Raw genomic sequence first — 22,138 nt, forward strand, 5'->3', positions numbered from 1 at the left:
ACAGGAAAAATAGATGTTTCTCTGGAGACAGGATATCAGGGCTTATAGTGATAAAAATGTGTCTGTTGCTTGGGGCAATGATTTTTAGCTTCCTTGGTCTTGTCTAAAAGGTCTGAAAACTGCTCCATATTGTATGTCCTTACTCTGGAGACTCAAGGAGGAATTAAAGCCTCAGCACCAAGATATTTTTATGGTCATTTGCATTTTCAGAAAGTGTGTTCTGATTAATATTTGTTGCTTGCTCATGTGCACATAACTTTTGCCTAGGGAATGCTATTTTTAATCTCAGCAAAATACTATTGTATTTTGGAATAGTTTTTAAGCCTCCTGTGTTTTGGAATTGCAAGTATATTACTTTAGCACCTGATTTGTTTATGTTTTTAAGTTCTGGGATAGTAAAATTTAAGAGTAATTTCTCTTTATTCTGTACTCTTAGGCCACGGCACAGATGGAAGAATGCCTCTAATGCTCCAGAGAACGTGCTGCAATTAGCAGATGGGGTCCTAAGTTTCATTCATCATCAAGTTATTGAACTGGCCAGAGATTGCTTAGATAAATCACGTGAAGGTCTTATTACTTCTCGGTACTTTTATGAGCTGCAGGAAAACTTGGAGAAACTTCTCCAGGATGTAAGTGCTCTTTGGAAAGTGGAATATATTCTTTTGATTGAAACTTTAAACAATAGCCAGAGTTTTGATTTTAGGAGAGACAGTGTGGATTCTGGGGGAAGGGCAGTGGGTGGGGGTATCAGAAGATCCAAGTTGTTCCCGTCTGCTGTTGATCTGCCACGGGCAGACTTGAGTAAATCACTTCACCTGTGTACTTAGTTTGTACAAGTTAAATATGCATATAAGTAAATCAGAGGCAGTCTTTACCATTTATGAAAATTAGGTTCATCCAGATGAAGGAAATTACTGAACTTTTCTTTCATGTACTTCAAACCTCTGAATGACTTATTAATTACAATAGTGCCTTCAAGGAGTGAAAACACCATAGATTGTAGTGTTGCTATAAATTTTTCATAAAATATTTTCTTGAGCTGAACTTAATCTGGTTGTGGGGTTTTTAGTACTTCAGTGTCTTGTGTGGTGTTCAAAGCACATGAAAATACACAAGGGGGCACAATTTTAATGCATGCTCGGTGTGCTTCAGCTGCTCATTAAAAATTGCTCTTTTCCTTTAAAATGAAAATAACATTAAATTAAAAACATCTCTCAGAATTTACGTTATAGCTGTTGTGAAAAGTCAGTGCTATTAGCAGTTGCTGGGTCCTGACCTTCATTTGGGAATGTCTCCTTAATCCTCTGCTTTGATTTAAGGAAATAGCAAGCTGAAAACACAGGGTTTATAAAGATTTCGGTCTCAGACAACAGAGAGGCACCTAGAAACAGAACACCTGAAATAATTACTTTTCTGTGATGATTTTTAATCTATTTAGTGAAGATTTTTATATGTCACTGATCAGTTTGCCAACCCACTGGCATGAATCACTATGGTTTGTGCCCTTTTGCCACTCTTTTCAGACATTTAAAATCGGCAGATGAATAAAAATACAGTATTAATATACAATTATTGTATTAAAAAGCTTTGTAAGACTTCAGAATCTTCCTTTGTATCAGCTAAAAATCTTTGACTACCCTATTTATATGTGTGTGGCTGCAATTTCCCTGATACTTGGTATGCATGGGAGAAAAATAACTGATGTTTGTTTTTGTGGTGTTCTGCCTGGATGAGGAAAGTAATTTTGGCAGATCAAGAGAGGCAGGGAATGTCTTTCGAGGCCCTGTATGGTTGTCTAACTATGGGATATCAGTAACCACTGTGGATGCATGTAGTAGTAAAGTATGTGTTTCCTTGTAAAAGTGGTGTTCTTTGGATGCTGTGCAAGAGTTTGACCATTGATGCCACTGTCCAGAGCTGGAGAAACTGCATCTTGTCAAAGAAACTGTTCAGTATTTATAGTCTTTGAGAGGAAGACGTTTCTGGAGTTTGAAAGTGGCAATGTAGCCTTCTTGTGCAGAATAAACATCACCCAGCCCAGCAGTGGCTGGCAGTGGCATGTGAGCAGCCCTGCGTGTATGGGGCAGGCAGTGTAAAGGGAAGATGGGGGGATGCAGCCAGGTGAGTGTGTGTCCGTGGGTGCACCTTGTATCTCCAGAACCTGGAAGCAGGGTGTTTGCATGCATCAAAATGGTATGATTGGTATTTCAAGTATGAAATAAGGGATTAGGCCTCTTTGGGTGGTGGTTTTGAAGTTGAAAAGATTTTGCTCTAAGTGTGTATATGTGCTCAGCAAAACAGCTTACATTTCAAGGGGTGCAAGGGGACTACATACAGGGTGTTTCACTGCTTCTGGTACTTGGAGCTTGAAATCCTCCCAGACTTTTCTCCTTCGTGTGTGGACAATGATTTCTCATACCATAAGGAATTAAGAGAGCAATAAATTGTGTCTAGCCACTTCTGGGCTGTACTTCCACGCCTGTGTTCTGGCCTGAAGACATTAATCAGAATCTTGGAGGTCTGGGTCAGATAAATCTGTTCGGTCCTTTCCTCTCTCCTTTCTAAGAACAAATCCTCAAAACACACTTCTTAAATGTCCTTTTCTCCTTGATCCTGCATGCATTATACTGCTGCTCCTAAGCACAGGGAAGGATGACATTGAACTGTTATTAGAGAAAATACAATGGTCGTCTCTGGGCTTTTTCAGGAATAGACGTTCAGGGCTCTCTTTGACCTTTTCCTCCTTAACTTCTGCAGAGTGAGGCTGAGAGAGGGCTCAGCTCTTAAGCTGAATTGATTTACTTTAGGAGTAAAGTGGGCAAGAGACAATTAAAGGGAAAGTTTAGAGACAAGGGAGGCAGAACAGGCTGGGAAGGAAGAAGACAAGGAAATTAAAGACAGCAGAGGAACGTCAAAGACTTCATTCTGTATCTCTCATTTGTTTTTTATGTCCTATCATACTTCCTTGGCTTTTCAATATTTTTATATTTAAAAGCTACTTCTTTTCTCCTGCTTGCCAGTCTGTGCTCTGCCCTCCAGACTGCATTCTGGAAGGAAATAATTGGGACATTTCATTCTAAATATATAGAGATCAGTGAGAATATTTCTTTTGGAGGACCCACCTGAAGCGCAAGAAGTTTGGAGTCGAGTGTAGGTGATTCCAAATTTGAGGGCAGGGTTTTGCTTAGCTGTAAGGTATCACACAGAGTTACATGCTATATAAATATTATCAACTGGAAGATTATAAAAGAAGCTCTTCCACTTAGGCAGTTGTATGGTCTGTGCAGTAAAATATATAGTTTTATGGTATATTTTTATAACATACAGAAAGACTGGAAAGATGATTTATTGGTGAATAATGAGGTCAGCAAGTGGCAGGAATACTCACAGATTTTCATACAGTTTTGGTGTGAAAGAACGGATTCTCTTGACGTTCTTTTTTAAGGTGACAATTCTGACATGGGGTAGCAAACTAAACTTGCACAGTATTTCAAACCATGGAAAAGAAACTTGATATAATATGTTGCAGTTTGAGTCTGCTTTATATTATAAGAATGTAACTATACAACAGAGTAATTGGGTATGTAAATAATGAGCTGTTTAAATATACCAAACCAAAAAGCTTTTAAAAGTTTTTAGATCCTGGCTTTTGTAATAAAATGCCAACAAATCTCGTTAGTTATGGCAAATGAGATCTTTTCCCTTGTTTGAAGTGTGAAATACTGTCTTCTAGCCAGAAAAAAAAACCCTATTTCTTATTGCATCATTGAAATTATCCTGAAGTAAAAATGAATTTAAGAGATTTTCTTTATTTTGGAAAACATGAACTTGAATGTTGCACTTCACACAGTATAAATATTGAAAAATAAGATAAAACTCTTAAAAAGAGTACGTGACATTCAGTTCTTTGTCTGTTACTGTGGGGGGTGGCCTTAGAGGATGGGATAGGACCTCATGGCCCTGGGGAGGAAAAAAGGATTATAGTCAGTTAGTTATTACTTGTCTGAATTGACAAGATAAAACTGGCCAGAAGAAGTTTAATGGCTTTTGCATAGGTGTAGCCAATTGGTGAGGAAGGTGAAGGATTACAGGTGTTTCTGTGCATGGAACAAAAGGAACAGGGGAAGGTATTAGTATTATACTGCAGTGACTGATGCTGTACATTGGCAAATAGATATTCTGATTGGAATTGCTGTCTTAATATGAGCCTGAGTGTAAATTTATTGGTTCTTGGTATTGCAGGTCTATTGTTTTGGTTTCCATCAGTATATTAGCTTAATTACAGCATTGTGACTTGCATATCCCAGTTATTGGTCCTGTTGAACCCCAGGGGAGGACAGTGATTTTAATTTCATGCCCCAGTAGCTACAGTTAGTGACGGATGGGTCTTTCAGATAAGGGAGTCGGTTTGTAAATTATCCGTTGCTACCTCCTGTACACGTGTCATTGGCAGTGTGTGGAGGAATGGCATCAGCCTCTACCCACAGCCCCTATAGCTCCTCGCTTCTCCCTCCTCCCCTTGGGAGGCGGAGGGGAGGAAACCCTGAGATGCCACCAGCAACCTTCAGACAAGCGTGTCATCACTGGGAAGCACTGATGAGATGGCACGCCTCATGCCAAGGCACATGGAAGCTGCAGGCAGTGCTTGGCTATATAACCCTCTGGTTTCCACACACTGTCCTTGGGACAGGTTGCAAACAAGATGTCTGTAGGCATGTCCGGGCTGTCCTGTGTGAGAAGGAAACAAGAAGAAGCAATTTTGCTGAGGATCTTGGAAGAGCAGCACTGTGCAGAGATGATGGCTGAGTGGCTGTTACAAGTTGTGTTTTATTTTTTATCCTTGTGCTTTTCTGTATCATTTGACAGTCATGGTCTAGCTTTTAATTTACAAGACAGGGACCTGATTAAAAAAAAAGGACTTGATTTAAAAGATTGTTTGTTTTACAGTATAAATGGATGCAAACTGATGAATGATATATATATTTTTTGTGTAATATAACCTGGAGGGGGGGGGAAGACTTTCCAATTGCATGGCTCATTTTTCAAATAATACAAAATTGTTGATATGTTATTTATTCATTTCAACACAGCTAACCCCTGGTGATCTGGAATGGCTTTGCAAATATGAAAGCATTAATTTCTCTCTAGAATTCATATTTTAACTTACAAGTTTGCATAATGCATTAGGGGACACAGAGTGAATACTAATCACCTTCATTTTGATTATTTTCTATTTTATAATTAGAAAATAGCTTTCAGTTAGAAAAAAATTGCAACTTACTTCAACGCTTTCAAAATTATCTTCTTTTTTAAGGCTCTATAGCCAGGAAGCATCTCAGATACTGGTTTTAGATAATGAACTAGAAGGTACATTGTATTCTTCAAGGTTAAAATTCTAGCCCTGGCTTGTCAGTGCTGAAAGAGTCAATTCAAAATTTCTTATTCTGACCTGTGTCATAATGAGAAATAATGAATTTCTAATTATATTTTTTGTTTGTTTGTTTGGTAACGAAATGTCAGGCATATATTATTCAAAATGCTGCCTGTATGTTTCTAGCTCTGAATTTCTGCTTCCCTGTGTTTTTACTGTTCTTTTAGATGATCTCTGGTGTGTTTTGACTTCTCACCCACATATGTCTGTCTTAGATGGTGCTAATGAACAATGCTTTAGTTTAATAAACCATTAGTTTATTGCTACTTGCATCCTTGTTGATAAAATATTATTCCTGTAAGCTCTTTGCCAGCATAGGATCATTGGCTGAGCTCTGGACTTTGTATCTGTGACTGTGTTAAAGCCTGATTTTTAGACCTTTGGGAATAAATAGCTATACTGTGTTTCAGTTTTTACATGTCATTGGAACCATCTTTTTATCACCCTGCAGTGAAATCCTATTTTATTTGCTCTTCAGGACTCATAATGTAACTATTGTGTGCTTGAGCAAAAGAAGGGTAATTTAGGGGGGTTTGTTCAAATTTCTCTTTGGTGGGGGTTTTTTGTTTGTTTGTGGGGGAGGTAATTTAATTATCTCTTTAGCATGTATTGTTATAAAAAGATACCCCCTCACACACACACTTACCTTGAAACTAAGGCTTGAGTTTATACTGAAATCTGATGAAGCAAAGGGAGTAAACAGGAATAAATTCTGTATTGAGTTTCTATATGCTCTTTGCTTTTCTTGTCTGCTTGGTGCAGCAGGATTTATAAAATTAAATAAAGAGAAACTACAGTTTAGTTTTTCTTGATGATGAACAGAAGTGGTTTGAATTCTGTTTATAAAGTAAAGCTGAGAGTAAAGTCTAGAAATATGAGGCTGTTCGTTAGTAATTATCTAGATGTCAGTATTCTGTGGAAGGTAAAATTGAAAAAAGCCAGTATTCCTCTTTTAATTTTTAAAAATGGAATAAAAACACATCCTGTGTAATATAATTGATAGGTGATATAATGCAAATAGAGCTTTTGAAATCTCTCTTGCATGGTAAAAGGAGTCAGTTGTAATGGAAAAGCGGTATGTAACTTGGCATCCTTGAATGAGCTGAGATCATTGCCTGCCCTTACTCTGTCATGCCTTTGCTTCTGAGTTATGGTTACTGAGCTGATGATTGCTCTTCATTCAGCATATGATATATAAAAATGAAGAGTTTGCTGCTACGACTGTAATGTGATGTTCTGCTCTCCACAGGCCCACGAGCGATCCGAGAGCTCCGAGGTTGCCTTTGTTACCCAACTTGTGAAGAAGCTGATGATTATCATTGCACGACCAGCTCGGCTGCTTGAGTGCCTGGTAAGTTTGGGCCTTAGGAGAGTGCATATATGACCTAAAGAGTGCGGTGGGTGTTTGTTTGAGCATACAAGGAACACAAAGCCTCCAGAGAAAGCTTTAAATTCTCATCAAAACATTGATGAAAAATAAATCTGTATTATTTAAAAAAGAAGTACTAAGTGTCTTTTGCATTAATGTAGAAATATCTTTCCAGTGGACTGCCAGGTGTAACAGAAGCTAAATTCTATTTTAGTATAAAATTTATGGCTGAGGGACCAGATGGAGCAGTTGACATCATTTCATGCTACTTCTGCCACCTGATTTTCCTTGTGTTGTTATTAGCTGCAGTAAGGAACCTGTTAATGTATAGTGTGCATACGGTGCCTATAGAGCCATGCTAAGAACTGTCACTGGGGAAGTTCCCTTCCACGTTATAAATGGTGTTTGAGCTCTTGGACTTAGCCTCTTTACTGTAGACCCAGCAATTGCAGAGAAACCCAGTGTCAGGTTTTCCAGCTGTGAACACACAGACGGATAGGCCAAGGAGAGATCCAAGCAGATTTGGAAGCCTGGGTTTGCAATCCTATTTGGTGCTATTGGAATACATGGAAAAGCAAGTCTCATTGCTTTTTTAACTTACTCTGGCTAATAAGCATGTATTTTGTTTTTTATTTAATTCTCAAAAATGGTGAAAAGTGTTTAGGCCATCTCAGTGAAGTAGGCCACTGTATTCTGAAGTCCTGCCACTCCAAATATATTTTGTAGGTACAATGGAGAAGCAGCCTGAACGTGCATTCTTACTGTGATGCCACCTTGAATGTCATAGAATCATAGAATAGTTAGGGTTGGAAAGGACCTTTAAAGATCATCTAGTTCCAACCCCACTGCTCTGGGCAGGGATACCTTCCACTAGACCAAGTTGCTCAAGGCTCCTTTCAGCCTGGCTTTGGACAGTGGAAAGAGGTGACTTGGCCTCTAGTGTACACAATGTTGTGGTGGTTGTTGATTATATGAAATACAGTCAGTTCTGTGACTGTATTTCAGAAGGATGTTGAAAAATTGATGAGATCATAGGGAAGAATCTCAAAAAGTTGTTGGAATGTGGGAGAAGTTTTCACAAAACTTACGAAATAACGGGATGAAATTCCCTGGTGCGTTGAAGCACACTATATGATGGTTCTCTCTGGACAGAAGAATGACAGGGAAGTCACATCTGTTTGAGACATTAGAGAAGCTGGCTAAATTATGAATCTGTAGCTTGACCTAGACATACAGTTAACATGTGAAGCACACTGAAGGCAGTGTGTCGATGGGAAACTTTTAGCACTTGAGTCACTAGGGGGTAGAGTTTTGCAGAGCTTCCTTAGACAAAAGTAGGCAAGGGTAGTCCAATGTTCCTGATGATACCAGTTTTTAGAAACACCTTCAGAAGTACTGAGAGTCAGTAGACTTTGGAGGGTTCCCTTGCATCAGATGGATTGCTTTGCTGTGAACCCTGTGGTGCAAGGAAGACAACTGTCAGTGATGAAATACAACCAGGATACAACCATCTATCTTGCACAACCAACAAGATAGATGCCTACACTTATTCAAGAAGTCTCTACTAGATTACACTGAAAATCCTGGGCAAACCCATTTAAACTGGGAATTCTTTCGCTTTCAAAACTATTTTTGTGATTTTAGATGAGATTAGTGACTCCAAGTATTTTCCAGTACTTCTTCAAAATGTTTTCTTGGAAGTAAAGACATTGAAGAAAGGAAATAAATTTAAGCATATTGGTTTTGTATTTGTTGTGTTCATAATTGTCATTTGTGCTTCTGTACACCGTATTAGTAGTAAATAATCTAGGGAAACATGAAACCTCAGTAAGTTTACTCAGTAAGTAAGCAAGCAGTTCCAAACTCAAGCCAGCTTTTATCTGCAAATTGATACATCTCCAAGTTCCTCCAGTATCTCCTGCACCTGATGTTCTGCAAAGTGAGTGGGAGCAGGTGGAATCAGTAAAATCATTGATATTTGAGTAATGAACTCCAAAGCATGTAGTGACAACCTTGACAATGAAGTGGCTAGACTTCAAAGTATAAAAATAAGATTTGGATCTGTGTATTAGTGTTCCCTGAGGTTTTTTTTTACCTGCATTGCCTTTCTAGCATTTTTTATCCCCAAAACATATATTGTATTCTGTTGACATGAAGAATTCAATATTGATGTTTAATCATATAAAAGTACAAGAAATATAGTAGAGGATAGTCAACCATTTAAATAGCTTGACAACTACATGTCATTTTGATTGTTTAACATACTTCTTTTGCAGCTTAACCTTTAGTTTCAATTGTTTGTGAATTCATAAACAGTTTTTCTAAGAATTTAATATTAAGGTTAATTTTAGTAACTAAGCTCATTTGTATTTCTTCCTTGTAAGTTAAGTAATTGATCACATAGGCAGTGGTTGTGATGGTTGTGATTGTTGTAATAGGGCTGAAGGCATTTAAATATTTTAAACATTACTTATTTGGCTTCAGTCTTTTTATTACCTGTTGGACTGTAAAATGTTTATTTATGGGCTGTGAGTCTCTGGAGCTTCAAGAAAATAATGTTTTGTGCATCACTGAAACCATCTTTGGGAAAAAGTATGTAATTTATTCTTTTTTTCAGTTTATTTTTCCATAGCACCTGCCTCCCTTTAGTGGGGTTCATTCTTCTATATTTGAATGATTAAATAAACCTGCTAAAAAGAGGACAGAACTGGAATTTATTTAATTTCTTAGCTTTTTGTATGCTTGAATTTTTTGTCAGCAGACTTTTTTTCTTCTGTCCTTTACTCATCAATAAATGATCTCCAGTTCCGTAGAAGACTGTGCCTTCCCTTTCACCTGTATCATATTACTTCCCTGTATCATATATATTGTTATATTATAATACATATATATATTATATATGTATATGGTGACAGCATGTATACAAGCAGCATTGCTTAGAGCAGTCAAGATGTGTGTCTTTTCTCTGTTTCTCTATTCAAAGGTCTTTATGTCATCACAATCTCTAATTTCTCTTTCTCACTTACAGTTCTGTGCTCTCTTTTCTCTTATGCTGCTGGCTACACTCACACCAGTTCTTCCTTGGTGCCCTCACAGCTGTATGCTCTAACTTCCCCTTTTGTCCTCTCATTTCACTAGAACATTTTCGAAGAGTCTTGACAAAGCTGCTCATTGCTGGTGAATGATGAGGTTTGTAGGGGAGAGTTAAAGTTAACTAGTGAACTTCCTTCTAAGCAGAGTGCTCCTGCTGCCAAAAGCTTGGCTTTTATTTCCAAGTGTATCTGTTAGTCTGGTAAAAGAGATCACACCTTCTTATAGCCTTTCTGTGTCTTTAGAGATCACATACACCAAGACTGAGTTGATAAGATGATGTTCTATTGAATAGTACAAGAAACACTGCTGCAGTATTTCTCATATAGAAAGTGAAATCTTCACTGCTCATAAAATAGCAATTGCTAATTTATTAACCATTTTATTAGCAGTTGCTAAGTTCAGGACACTTACAGGTGTGGGTGGGTATATGGTTTAATCAGAAGTGACATTTAAAAGCAGGAGAGGTTTATGTTGGCTTAACTCAACTGTCAGATGGAGGTGGCAGAACAGGACACTTCAGACCTCATCACAGACCTTTTCCTTGCACACATCAATGTGACAAAATAAGGAGGTGTGTCCACACTGATGCTTACATTATCATGGCATCATTTTCCAGTAGTCCAGTTTTGGTTCATGAAGAGTCCCTACAGTCCTTGTCCTGTTTCGATTTGCAGATCTGAGCCAGTGAACATCCAGCAGGCTGTGCATGTCTGCTGCATTTGCAGAGTGGAGTAGAATGCATTGACTTACTTGTAACTGCAGATGTTTTGCATCACAGCTGAGCCCAAAATTAACTTTGGATGTTTCTGAGGAATCTCCTATATGGGGGAGAAACTTTTGTAATTGTAAAGCTGAGTCACTTACCTCTCTCTGTCTCTCTCACCGCCTTCCTATAGGAATTTGATCCTGAAGAGTTCTACCATTTGTTAGAAGCTGCAGAAGGCCATGCCAAGGAAGGGCAAGGAATTAAATGTGACATTCCTCGTTATATTATCAGCCAGCTGGGACTCACCAGGGATCCCTTGGAGGGTGAGAACTCTTGTTTTGTACTCTCCAAACTGCTGAAGGGATAACCAGATATCCTGATCACGGCATAGCTGAAGGAGGCTTTTGTTTTATTGGTTTAATTTCTAGGCCATTTTTCCTTATTTTCCTGTTTGCTGTCAAATTCTAGACTGTCCTTTCCAGCCCCATGTCTCAAAGGAATGTTGCTGGGCTAAGGATTGCACATCAACAGTGACAGTCCTTTACTTATGATGTTAATAATGTCTCCCTGTGTTATAGCTGAAACAGTGTTGGAAAATGGCTTTATGATTTAACTGTTTTCTCTGTGCTGTTGGACAGTAAACGTAAATCTACCTGTTACTTTAATGATCTGCCTCCCTGCTGGTGGCCTGGTTGGAAAGTATCCTATCATCTCACTTTGTTGTCCTCTCTGGGAAAAGTATATTTGTTGTGGTTTTCCAGGACTAGTACGAATTTTTAGGTGAAGATAACATTGTATTTTTATGTCTCCCATAACAGTGAAACTAAAAAGAGTAATGCTTTAGAAGAGTAACAGCTTTTCTGCTAGGTGCCAGAATTCCATATGGTAAATATGCTATAAATGTGTAGAGTCCCAAAAGAACTACCTTTGGAATTTGTGAGTTGGTATTTCTGCCTGCACTTTGCTAATCCTCTGACAAGTTTTAGGAGCATGCACAGCTTGCTCAGCAACAATAGAAAGTGTGGCAGAAACTGGAGGTTACTGTGGAAAATTTCAGTGATTGAACTGTACTTTTTATTTTCTCGGGAGAGCATAATTTTAGCATAAATTAGTAGTCTGGATAGGACTAGTTTAACTTCTACGGTGTTTGCCAGAATGGCAGTGACAGGTTGACTTCAAGTGAAGAGCTCTTCAGGAAAATTTCTACCAAAGATTGCTAAATGCAATTTAATAGCATTTGTTGAAATCTGACATTAAAGGGAAATTTCCTTTGATCCTTGTCATGGGAGAGAACCTTTCCATCATTAATTCCCCTTACTAAAGTCAAATTTTCTTTGGAAATGAGTGGAGATGTCAAGGTGCCTTATTTCCTTTCTGTAAGGAGGGCACCCAGAAATGTCAGTGATGTCTGTTCAGAGACTAGTAGTTAATGTAGGATTTGGGTTTGCAAAGTTTCTAGCATCTCCTAAGACAGCTGAGTAGCCTAAACTGACTTTCTCCCAGTTTGCTGCTGCTCAGCATTTTGCAAAATCAGACACATTTCATGCAGGGAGGTTGTTTGAAGTGTAATGCGTTTTCTTTTCTGGAGTACAGAGGTGCCAGCAGGCTACACGCAGACACACATGCATGGAACAGCTTTTAATATTAACTAGATAGCAGTTTCCCCAAACATGCATTTATTGCTTTTACTTATTATAGAAACCATCTAGAATAAGTCAGGCTCAAATTAGAGCAATTAATTATATTCAACTTTATACAAAGTACTGCCTGCAGCTTCTAAGATGTTAAAGGTTATCACTGTATAATTGGGGTGACTTTTTACAGATGGGAAAAATGTCCTTCATCTACAAGCACCTCTTAAAATCCTGTTTGTCTTGTATAAACAAAGAGAATAGTGTTTGATTGAGATCATTAGGAATAATCTTTCCTCTTTCTTTTCAGAAATGGCCCAGCTGAATAGCTATGACAGCCCAGACACTCCTGAGACAGATGATTCAGTCGAGGTAAAGCAGTAATACTCACTCTGTCTAGCAAGTGTTTTTTTTATCTCTGGAAAGAAGTCGTCTGCAATAAAGAATTAATTATAATGCAGAGTAATTTTAATTAAAAAAAAAAAGTGCTGACATTTAAAAGAACACGTTAAAATACTCATAAAAATGTGGAAATCTCTATACTGTGCTGATGAAATGCTTAAAAGTTCCAAACAGGCATTATCATCAAGTTTTGGTGATGTTTTTTTAGAGTTGCAAGCAAAAAATATCTGGAGTTCTTTATATCTGCATTTGTAAAATGTGATGGGTTTTGAAGAGAGTTGACTTTAGTAACAGACCACTGGAAAAGATTAATTCTATAACCTCTAAGTTTCAAAGATCCTTAGTTGTTTATTATTTTTTAAAATGTAACGTTGACAAAAGGCCTGAATCTTATAGTCCACTGACTTTTTGTGCTAATAATTTGTGAGATAGTCTGCAAGGGTACTAGAGATACAGACAGAGATATATCCAGATGTTTATGTATGTGTTGAGATTGGGTGAATGCTGCTTAAAGAAGAAAAAGACAAAAAGGTGACATACAGTAATTCCTGCTACTGATTTCCGTTTTCTTCTTTCCCCAGAGCCGTGGCGCCTCTGTCCAGTCAAAGAAAACTCCGTCTGAAGAAGAGTTTGAAACTATTAAACTAATCAGTAATGGTGCTTATGGGTAAGGCTTTTACACTTTGCTTCAGAAGAAAATATTACTGTCCTACCCAGCGAAGGGCAATAGCAATGTTTTGCAAATGATTCTTTTTTGTTGGGTCCAAAGCATAAATGAATTTTGCTTGGGTCTTAAACAGATCCTACATTTGTGATGTCTTCTGCATTCTTCTAGGAGGTGCCATTTCTTGTATGTTCTCAGGGTTTCTTAGACAACAGTCCTTGTGCCTGGACTGTACAGGATTCCTGGCTGTGAAGTTCTTATATTGTGCTGAACTGACACACAGGTTCCAGCTAAGGAACCTTTTGTAAAAATTAGTTGCTTTACATGAAAGATTTCAGAATATGGTATTACTAATCCTTCTGTGGTGCAAGTTTTCTGAAGCCCTTCCAGGATGTCCCCTTAAGCCTGTTTTTCCAGGAACTATTTCTGCAATATTTCTTTATGGTAGGTAGGTAAGATACAGACACTTCAGTTCCTTATCTTGAGATGACAAAAACCTTTTCCCTAAACATTGTCTCTAGTAAAAATATTATCGCTTAGTTTATTGTGACATTCCTTAAGTAATAGTAAAAACATGCAATTACATGAGTCTGAGAAAATTATTTTGCACCCATTTCCTTATTGCTTATTACGCTGGTCTGCATTTCGTTTCATGCTGTTTGGTTAAGTCTTGTAGTTTGTATTTGGTTAAAGGCTCAATGAGTGAGGGTGAAATTCTGTAGTTGCAAATATTACTGATGTTTCATTGATGATTCATTGAAACAGCAAGAATATTGAGGGAGAAATAACTTATGCTTTTCTGTTCTTCCATGTATTCAAGTTTTATATGTAGCATGGCTGTTCATAAGCTCTTCAAATACTAAAATTACATCGGGGCCAATCTGCTATGAGAAATAATACAGTAAAAATGCCATTAGATTTTATTATCCATTGAAGAATCCAGGATGAAGTTGATTGATTGGTTAAAATTTTAACTGCTCATACAAACCTATCCAGAATTTTAAAGATGGTTCTTTGATTCTTTGTGATTCATAAATCCTTACCAGGGAAATCATTAGGATGTAACTGAAAAGCAGTGATATTCAGTGGGTCTTAACAGCAAAACTTGAGCATGTGCTTGAGTGCTTTGTTGAAGTGGGTACTTAGTTAACAGCAACTCTTTTTTTTTTTGAAGTTATATGTGAGAAAAGCGGAAACATATTTTTTTTAGTCAGTGAAGACACAATGGAGCATGTTGAAGAGCCATATTGTTGGACAAGAAGGTTTTAAATCTCTTCAGTCCTATTTCTGCACAGACCCCATTAAATGTAACTTGGTTTAAAAGTGGGGAGAGAAGTGGTTGTTTTGCTGTTACTCATGTCTGTCTTCATCCTGGTTGTATTTTATAGTTAGCTGCTGGTAGGACACAATATCATGTTAAATGTAATACACTCTGGAGAAAAGGAAACAAGTACTGATTCAATAAGGCAGGCAAACTGGATGAAAATTTTATTTGCAAACTGTATTATTAAAGTGCAGGAATCTAATGATCTGCAAATGATAGAAATGTAACAGATACTTTACTGAAGGAAATCCCTGGTGACAGTGTTGAGTCAAATTAATTTTATGGAGCTGGGGAAGAAATCGTGCTGATTCCATACATTTTGCACAATTTTTTTAAGTGGAATGGTGACTGTAGTGTTGAAAATTACATGCCTCTGCAATGATGCTTAAGGAAGTTTGTGACATTTGTGTCTGAAATACCTCGTTAGTCATACCAGCAAAAATGCTGCTTAATTCAAGAAGGCAGAGTAGCTCCTGGAAGGAAGCATCACAGGGTTCCTTCTTTGCAGGGGGAGCTTGGCGCTGACATGGAGTCATAGATAAGTCTGTCAGGATCTATCCAAAGCAGTTACCATCACTGTTTAAAAAAAAACCCAAACAAAACCAACCAACCAACAAGCAAACAAAAAAATAACCCAAATGCAAACAAGTTTGAACTGAAAATGGAACTTTTCCTCTTGGTATGTGGTTTTCTAGAGCGGTGTATCTGGTACGACACAAGACCACTCGTCAACGTTTTGCCATGAAGAAGATCAACAAACAGAACCTAATTTTGAGAAACCAGATCCAGCAGGCTTTTGTGGAGAGAGATATCTTGACTTTTGCTGAGAACCCCTTTGTGGTCAGCATGTTCTGCTCCTTCGAGACCAAGCGCCACCTGTGCATGGTTATGGAGTATGTGGAAGGTATGGTTGTCACTATATGCACCCACAGAGGGACCTCAGTCAGCCCTGCAGTTGCAGGGGAGGTTGTAATGCCCTTTCAGGAAGATGTGCGTAGACTGCTTGGGCCAAGCCAGTGAAATGAGTCATTCTACTGCCAGTACAGTTTAGCATAAGGAGATACTCCATTTATGAATCTCTGTGGCTGAGGAAACATAAAGCTACATGTAGAAAACTGCTGGGGTCAGAAGTGAGCATGAACTTTACAGTCCTCATTGGAAAGAAATCCTCTCGCTTTCCTGTGGGATGGCAGGGCTAGATCCATGGCATGTTTGCTTGGCATTGCAGTTAGAAAAAAGGCAGTTAAGAAACATCGTGAAGCAACACAGTCTGTTCTTGAGCAGCCTTATTTAAATTACAGTGCTGTTTTATGCAGGGTTTTTCTGTTTGTTTTGCTTATTCTTTGGAATATTATCTGATTTTATTTTATCTTTGTATCTTATTGTAAGCAATATATTTCCACTGGTGGATAGGATTAATTTCTTACGCCTGCCTTGCTTGGCTGAATGTTTATGAGAAATGAGCTTATAGTTATTGTATCAGTGCTCTTTCATATAAATTAGTGGAATGAAAACAGATGTATTGACATAAAAAAATGTAATATTGATTTCTATTTGTAGGTAGAGATGAAGGTTGAATGAAATGTGTGGGCAATGTTCCTTAAGAAGCTTGAATCAGGCACCCACAGACTTATTTTCATGGCTGCCACTGTGTCCAAAGGCAAAGCTGCCTCCTCATGTGTAGGGAGAGCCAATTAGTGGTTGTAGAGGGGTTTACTTAGTATTTTAAAAAGCTTGTATATCAGAAGTAGTATGCGTCTCAGTGGGAAGCAAAGAAATTTATAGAGAGGCCTGACAGTCATGATTCTGCCCTTTCTTCAAGGCTTGCTTATGGTTTGAAAATGGCATTTGTACAGTTCTTGAGCAAACATGCCCAACAATACATGGATCTAGATTTTCCTATGACTTTAATATTTATTTGAAGCTCGGGACAGAATGTACAGAGAACTTTAGAATTCAGGCTAAGAGAGTTGAGAGCCTCATAACTGTTCTTTCACTGTGCCATATTTTCAACTTTTTTCTTAGGAGGTGATTGTGCCACACTTCTCAAGAACATTGGTGCACTACCTGTTGATATGGCGAGGATGTATTTTGCTGAGACTGTTCTGGCACTGGAGTACCTGCACAATTATGGAATTGTTCACCGTGACCTGAAACCTGATAAGTAAGTCTTCAACTCTTCAGAAGCTGGAGGGAGGGAGCTGGTTCTTTAGGGTCTTTCTCCATAGGCAAGAGGACGTGGGGGCTAGAGACAATAGAGATCTTCAGTGGCATCTGACATGTAGGAGATTTTATGGAGTCTCTTGCTGCTGATGTAGAACCAGATAGACACTGAGAAAGGATGGGAAGAATGTCTTCAGATACTGTTTCAAAGCTGTTGCTACACTGATGAAATTGTGGTAGAAGGTAGTCCAATTCCTAGTTGCTTTGGCTGCCCTATAGTTAATAGGAGGTTCCTTCCAGGTGTTTGATGGGGATGTACCACTGAGAACTTGCTTAGCATTATCCTATGTTCTTTTTTTAAATTGCTTTTGGGAACAGTTGGATGTTGAATTATTTTGCTGCTTCTCTTTCTTCTAGTCTCCTGATAACTTCCATGGGTCACATTAAACTAACAGATTTTGGACTGTCTAAAATTGGGTTAATGAGTCTTACAACTAATCTTTATGAAGGGCACATTGAGAAGGATACCAGGGAATTCCTGGACAAGCAGGTAAGCTGAAGAATTTTGTCTGTTGATGTGGGATCAGGTACAAGATTCTCTTGGGATAGAATGGAATTTTATAGCACTCCCTCTCTGCCTTGATGCTGTGCTGTGTGTTGTAGAGTAGGAGGAAAAGATAGGAGTCTATTCTCATGTATGTTCATAAATTGGCTTTTTTTGGTATTTCACATTTTGGAGTGACGCACTTCAGCTCCTAGTTTAGGATATTGAAAGTGTGGCCCAGGCAGCAGTGCAGGTGTGAACAGATGTTGGTTTAGAGGCATAACACAGATTTTGCTGGAAGGTTGTTCCACAGTCTCCCCCTTCTGGTGCTTAGAGAGTTCATGACAAGTTTCTGTATGTTTCTTCTTGAGATTTTGTCTGATGGCTTAAACATTGGGGTTTATTCCCATGATATTTACTAAGGGTCATTTTTCTCCTTAGTCTTCATTTTGCTAGGCTTAACCAGCAAAGTTCTTCTTGGTAACAAGATAGATTTTCCTTCGATGAATGAACACCTCCTTCAGCTTGAGTTGCTACTTTCTGGGCATAGTTGGCAGGAACTATACTGTTCTGGATGCAGGCTCATCAGTGCCTTGTATAATGGTATTAAAAAATACTTCCCTCTTCTGAAAATACCTCCGATCACAGCTCAGTTTTCTTTTTTAGCTGTGCCAAGTATTAATTCATAAGCATCCTGTGGTATTTTTGCCTTTGCTTCTGAGTAATTGTGTTTTTTCCAGCAGAACCTCTTCTTTGGTCACAAGATCATGGTCTTGCACTTTGCAGTGTTACATTTTTTACAACTGTATTGTTGCTGCTTCTAAGCCTGAGGCAACTTAGACCTTCCAATATGATTTCCTTAGCCTTTGTCGCTGCCAGAGGTACCTCCCAAGTTTAAATGCTGAAGTGTGTAATCATGCTGTGCTGCTAATTCTGCATCTGTGAAACTAGGTTCTGCTAGCACAGAGATGCAAAAGGTTTGTCAAAACTGAATTCCTTATAGCTGTAGCTGTGCCAGTAGGCATCCATCAAGCAGACAGACCTATACACACAGAATGTACATTTTTCCCATGTGCTTTACTGTATGTGCACCAAAGAACTCCTTAGCTGGCATGTCCTCACTAGGAACATCTCATAGTATGTGATATCATTTATGTGTAGGTAATGTGTTCCTCAAATCCATACTCTTGCTCCATGGAAGGTAGTTCATAGCATAAGGCAGTTAGTGGCAAAACATTAATAACTTCCTTGTAATGCTCTAGGAGGTGAAAGAAAAAATACAAGAATAAGCCTTGATGTGAATTTGGCAATTTGTAAGTTAATTGCTTTCTTGTGTTTCTCTTGAGGTCTGTGGGACTCCAGAATACATTGCACCAGAAGTGATCCTGCGCCAGGGCTACGGGAAGCCTGTGGACTGGTGGGCCATGGGAGTTATCTTGTATGAGTTTCTGGTTGGCTGTGTTCCTTTCTTTGGGGACACACCTGAAGAGTTGTTTGGACAAGTGATTAGTGGTATGTTTCTGTTCTGTCTCTGAGGGGGTTTCAAAATGTGCTGTGAGGTAAAACCTTGAAAATACTGAGGATTCGCAGTTTAGTCAAAAAGGGCTAGGTATAAAATAATGGCTTTTAATTTGAAAGTATTTATCTTTCTGTGTCAAAGTAGCATCTGTCTGATTTCAGCTATCAAGTGTTGTTTTGTTGCTTAACGTCTTGCTAGATAACTCTTTCATTGTACATGGTATGGGAGTCATGCAAATCCTTGTAGGATTGGGGAAAAGCATTTGGAGATGTTTTCTGTTCTTTTTCTGTTCTTTTAACTTCAGTGATGGAGAATATGAAAGGAGCAGCCACCAACTGGTCTAATTCAGTCTGATTTTGGTTATTTCTTCTGTAGGTGAAAATGTCATTCAATTAGTAATTGTTATATAGATGAAATAAAAAGGAAGTTCTAAGCAAAACACATTGAAGCTGTTGTACTCAGTACCTTCACGTCTTGGGGCTTTTTAAACCTATCTCCTGCTTGGAGTTGGACAAATGATTGCTTTATGTTCTCTCAGTGAATACGCCAGTGAAAACATTTCCTATTGGGAATGCTTTCTGAAACAGTAAATTTTTAACACGCTTGGCAAATGTCCTTTGTAAAAAGCAAATTTCAGCAAAGAACTAAATATGATGCATGGAAGCGTTACCTGTGAGTTCTTCTCTCTGTTCCAAGTATAACAAGCTTGAAATGTGCAGGCACAAGATGCAGCCGCAGTATTGTCAGTGTCTTTGTTTATGGATCATCATGGAAGTCCCATTTCATACTTTATTAATAGAGTTCTTACTGCCTTTTTTTTCCACTAGCACTGCTTTGATTGACAGCAGCTTTAGCTGATGCTGAATTTTATGCATTTTGGAAAATGTCAATGCTTGAATTATATTAAGTATGCAAGCTGCTGAATTCAGGGTATTTGCAATGCTGGGGCAGTACTGAACACTGCATTTTAAGGTATAGGATTGTTAATGGTTATTCAAATTAGTCATGAAGCTGGTAGAAAATGTCAAGCCTCTTTTTGTTCCCAGATGAAATTGCCTGGCCAGAAGGTGATGATGCCCTGCCACCAGATGCTCAGGATCTCATTTCTAAGCTGCTCCGCCAAAATCCTTTGGAAAGAATGGGAACAGGTAGGAACCTTGTCCATAGGAAAGTACTACCCAGAAGCAGGAAAAGAATCTACCTTGCCAGTGATGCACACCCACCTATCCTGAAAAAAGCTCATCTAGAGCTGGGAAACTGTTTGTACTGGGTTCAGTGAATCTTGTGTGATGTAGCTCTGAGAATTAGTGTAGACTGTACATGACTCAGATATTACTGTCTTGTTTGGCAAACAAGAATGGGGCACCAGCAGCTTGGCAATATAACTTCTCAAATTTGTGCTGTTCTATTAAAGGCTTCAGGGTTGTTGTCTCCATTTGAACAGTGTATAATCAGATCTCTTTGAAGTTCTCTTTGACTAGGGGCTTAATCCCCTACATGGATGTGAATTCCTGGGTGTAATGAAATAAATGAAAACTTTGTCATTCCTAGAGGCCTTACCGTGGAATTCTCCAAACATTCAAAAAAGTCTGATAATCTCTGGCGAAGTCAGATGTGTACATCAATCTTTCTGTCTGTTAATGTCAGATTTAAAGTTCTACAAACTAACACTTCTCATTCGCTGGTAGTAAGTTACCAGAAATAATCTCTAGCTACACTTCTGTTTCAAAATAATTTGTGCAATACTGTGGCTTCACAGCACAGGTTGTCTGTTTGGTTGGTTTGTTTAATTTGATTTAATTTTAGATTTTCAATTGGAAACTACACTTTAAGGATAAAATAAAAACTTAGATGTGTCACAGTTCCAAAAGGCACATGTATTCAGCAGACTTAACACATATGCACACAAGGATGCTGAATAGATCATGAATTAATAATGATAATAGATGGTTTTCACATGTTCTTCTTTACTTCAAATCCATGTACTTGAAAGATGTTGCTGTCACAGAAAAGATGTAGAGTTTCTTGCCTTATAAAATGACTTGATGGACTGATTTTTTGATTTCTTATATACCTGTAATGCTGAGATTGCTGTTCCACTTGGCATCTTGTAGTGCCACTGGCACTCAGCAAACCTTTTATCTCTTTTCCTCTGCTACATTCTTTTTTAAAAAAGACAGTAGCATCTTTTATGAATATTAATTTCATTTGGAAAAAAAAAAAGCATATGCTAGTAGACAGATAATTCTTAGTTTTCCCTTCTGGGTACCCAGGTTTCTGAGCTTAATATCAAAAGATACTAATTCAGGAAGATAGGTGAGCCCCTGCCTTGTTTTAAGCACATGAATGAGTTTATTCACGACAGTGGAGCCACTCATGCTAAGTGCCTTTTTGAGGATGGTATTTAGAGCTTGGAAATTTTAAATTAAGATGTTAATTAGTTCTTAATCTTGCACTTGTGTGGAATGTAACAGCAGATGCTGTTTTCCAGCCAGTTTACTCATGTATTGACATTAAACAAGAGGGGGAGGTGGGAAGGAGGAAATCTTGTTAAGATTTTATCCTACATCACCACTTTGGTAAAAGGGTAAGTTGTTTCTCAAAATTCCTGGAAAATGGACTCCGGGTACTTAAATGTACTTGGGTACATTTTTTTAGGCTCTTGATATTTTTAGGGTTTGTTTTTTCTCGTTATGCAAATGCTGAAAGAAATACTCTGCAATGAAAGATGCTTTATTTCAGGTAGTGCCTTTGAAGTGAAACAGCATCGGTTCTTTAAAGATTTGGACTGGAATGGATTACTTCGACAGAAAGCTGAATTCATCCCACAGTTGGAATCTGAGGATGACACAAGCTATTTTGACAGTAAGACTAAAGATTCAGCCTAAATGGCATCATATTTTTTATGCATATTTCATTTTTGAAATTGTTAGAGATAAGTCACTGGTAGAAATGAAATTAAACACTTAATGGAAGTTGCTGTAGTAAGTTCCTGTTGAATGCCAGGTAAGGTTTCTTTGAAAGCAAATGAATTCTAAATGAAAAAATGCTGCTGCTGAAGTCAGTTGGCCTTTCACTGGTGCCTGTGGTCCTGCCAGCCATCACCCTGCAGTGAGAGGTGCTGCAGTTGTTCAGTTGTTATGCTGTTTCTCACAATACTTCCAAAGCATTTGGTAAATGCAACTTTCTTGAGGTTTTGAGCAATATTATCTATCCCTAGTGACTGTTTTCAGCCAGTATTTTTTTAAATAAAACAAACAAGCCCTAACCCTTGCAGACAAGTATGTAGGGA

The 22,138-nt window shown here is 38.2% G+C and overlaps 1 protein-coding gene across 1 annotated transcript in view; it reads left to right on the top strand.

The window, feature by feature from the left end:
- Positions 1-22,138, top strand: part of LOC104403578 (microtubule-associated serine/threonine-protein kinase 2-like) — a 103,327-nt gene that overhangs the window by 64,009 nt on the left and 17,180 nt on the right. The window contains 13 exon segments of the mRNA XM_010011766.1: positions 437-456; positions 458-629; positions 6,681-6,782; positions 10,790-10,922; positions 11,068-11,108; positions 12,540-12,602; positions 13,214-13,299; positions 15,316-15,524; positions 16,646-16,784; positions 17,201-17,333; positions 18,674-18,839; positions 19,893-19,994; positions 21,589-21,711. Coding sequence (XP_010010068.1) covers positions 437-456; positions 458-629; positions 6,681-6,782; positions 10,790-10,922; positions 11,068-11,108; positions 12,540-12,602; positions 13,214-13,299; positions 15,316-15,524; positions 16,646-16,784; positions 17,201-17,333; positions 18,674-18,839; positions 19,893-19,994; positions 21,589-21,711 — 1,489 coding nt within the window.

Source organism: Nestor notabilis, unplaced genomic scaffold, assembly GCF_000696875.1.
Source record: "Nestor notabilis isolate BGI_N333 unplaced genomic scaffold, ASM69687v1 scaffold19233, whole genome shotgun sequence".
Taxonomy (NCBI): domain Eukaryota; kingdom Metazoa; phylum Chordata; class Aves; order Psittaciformes; family Psittacidae; genus Nestor; species Nestor notabilis.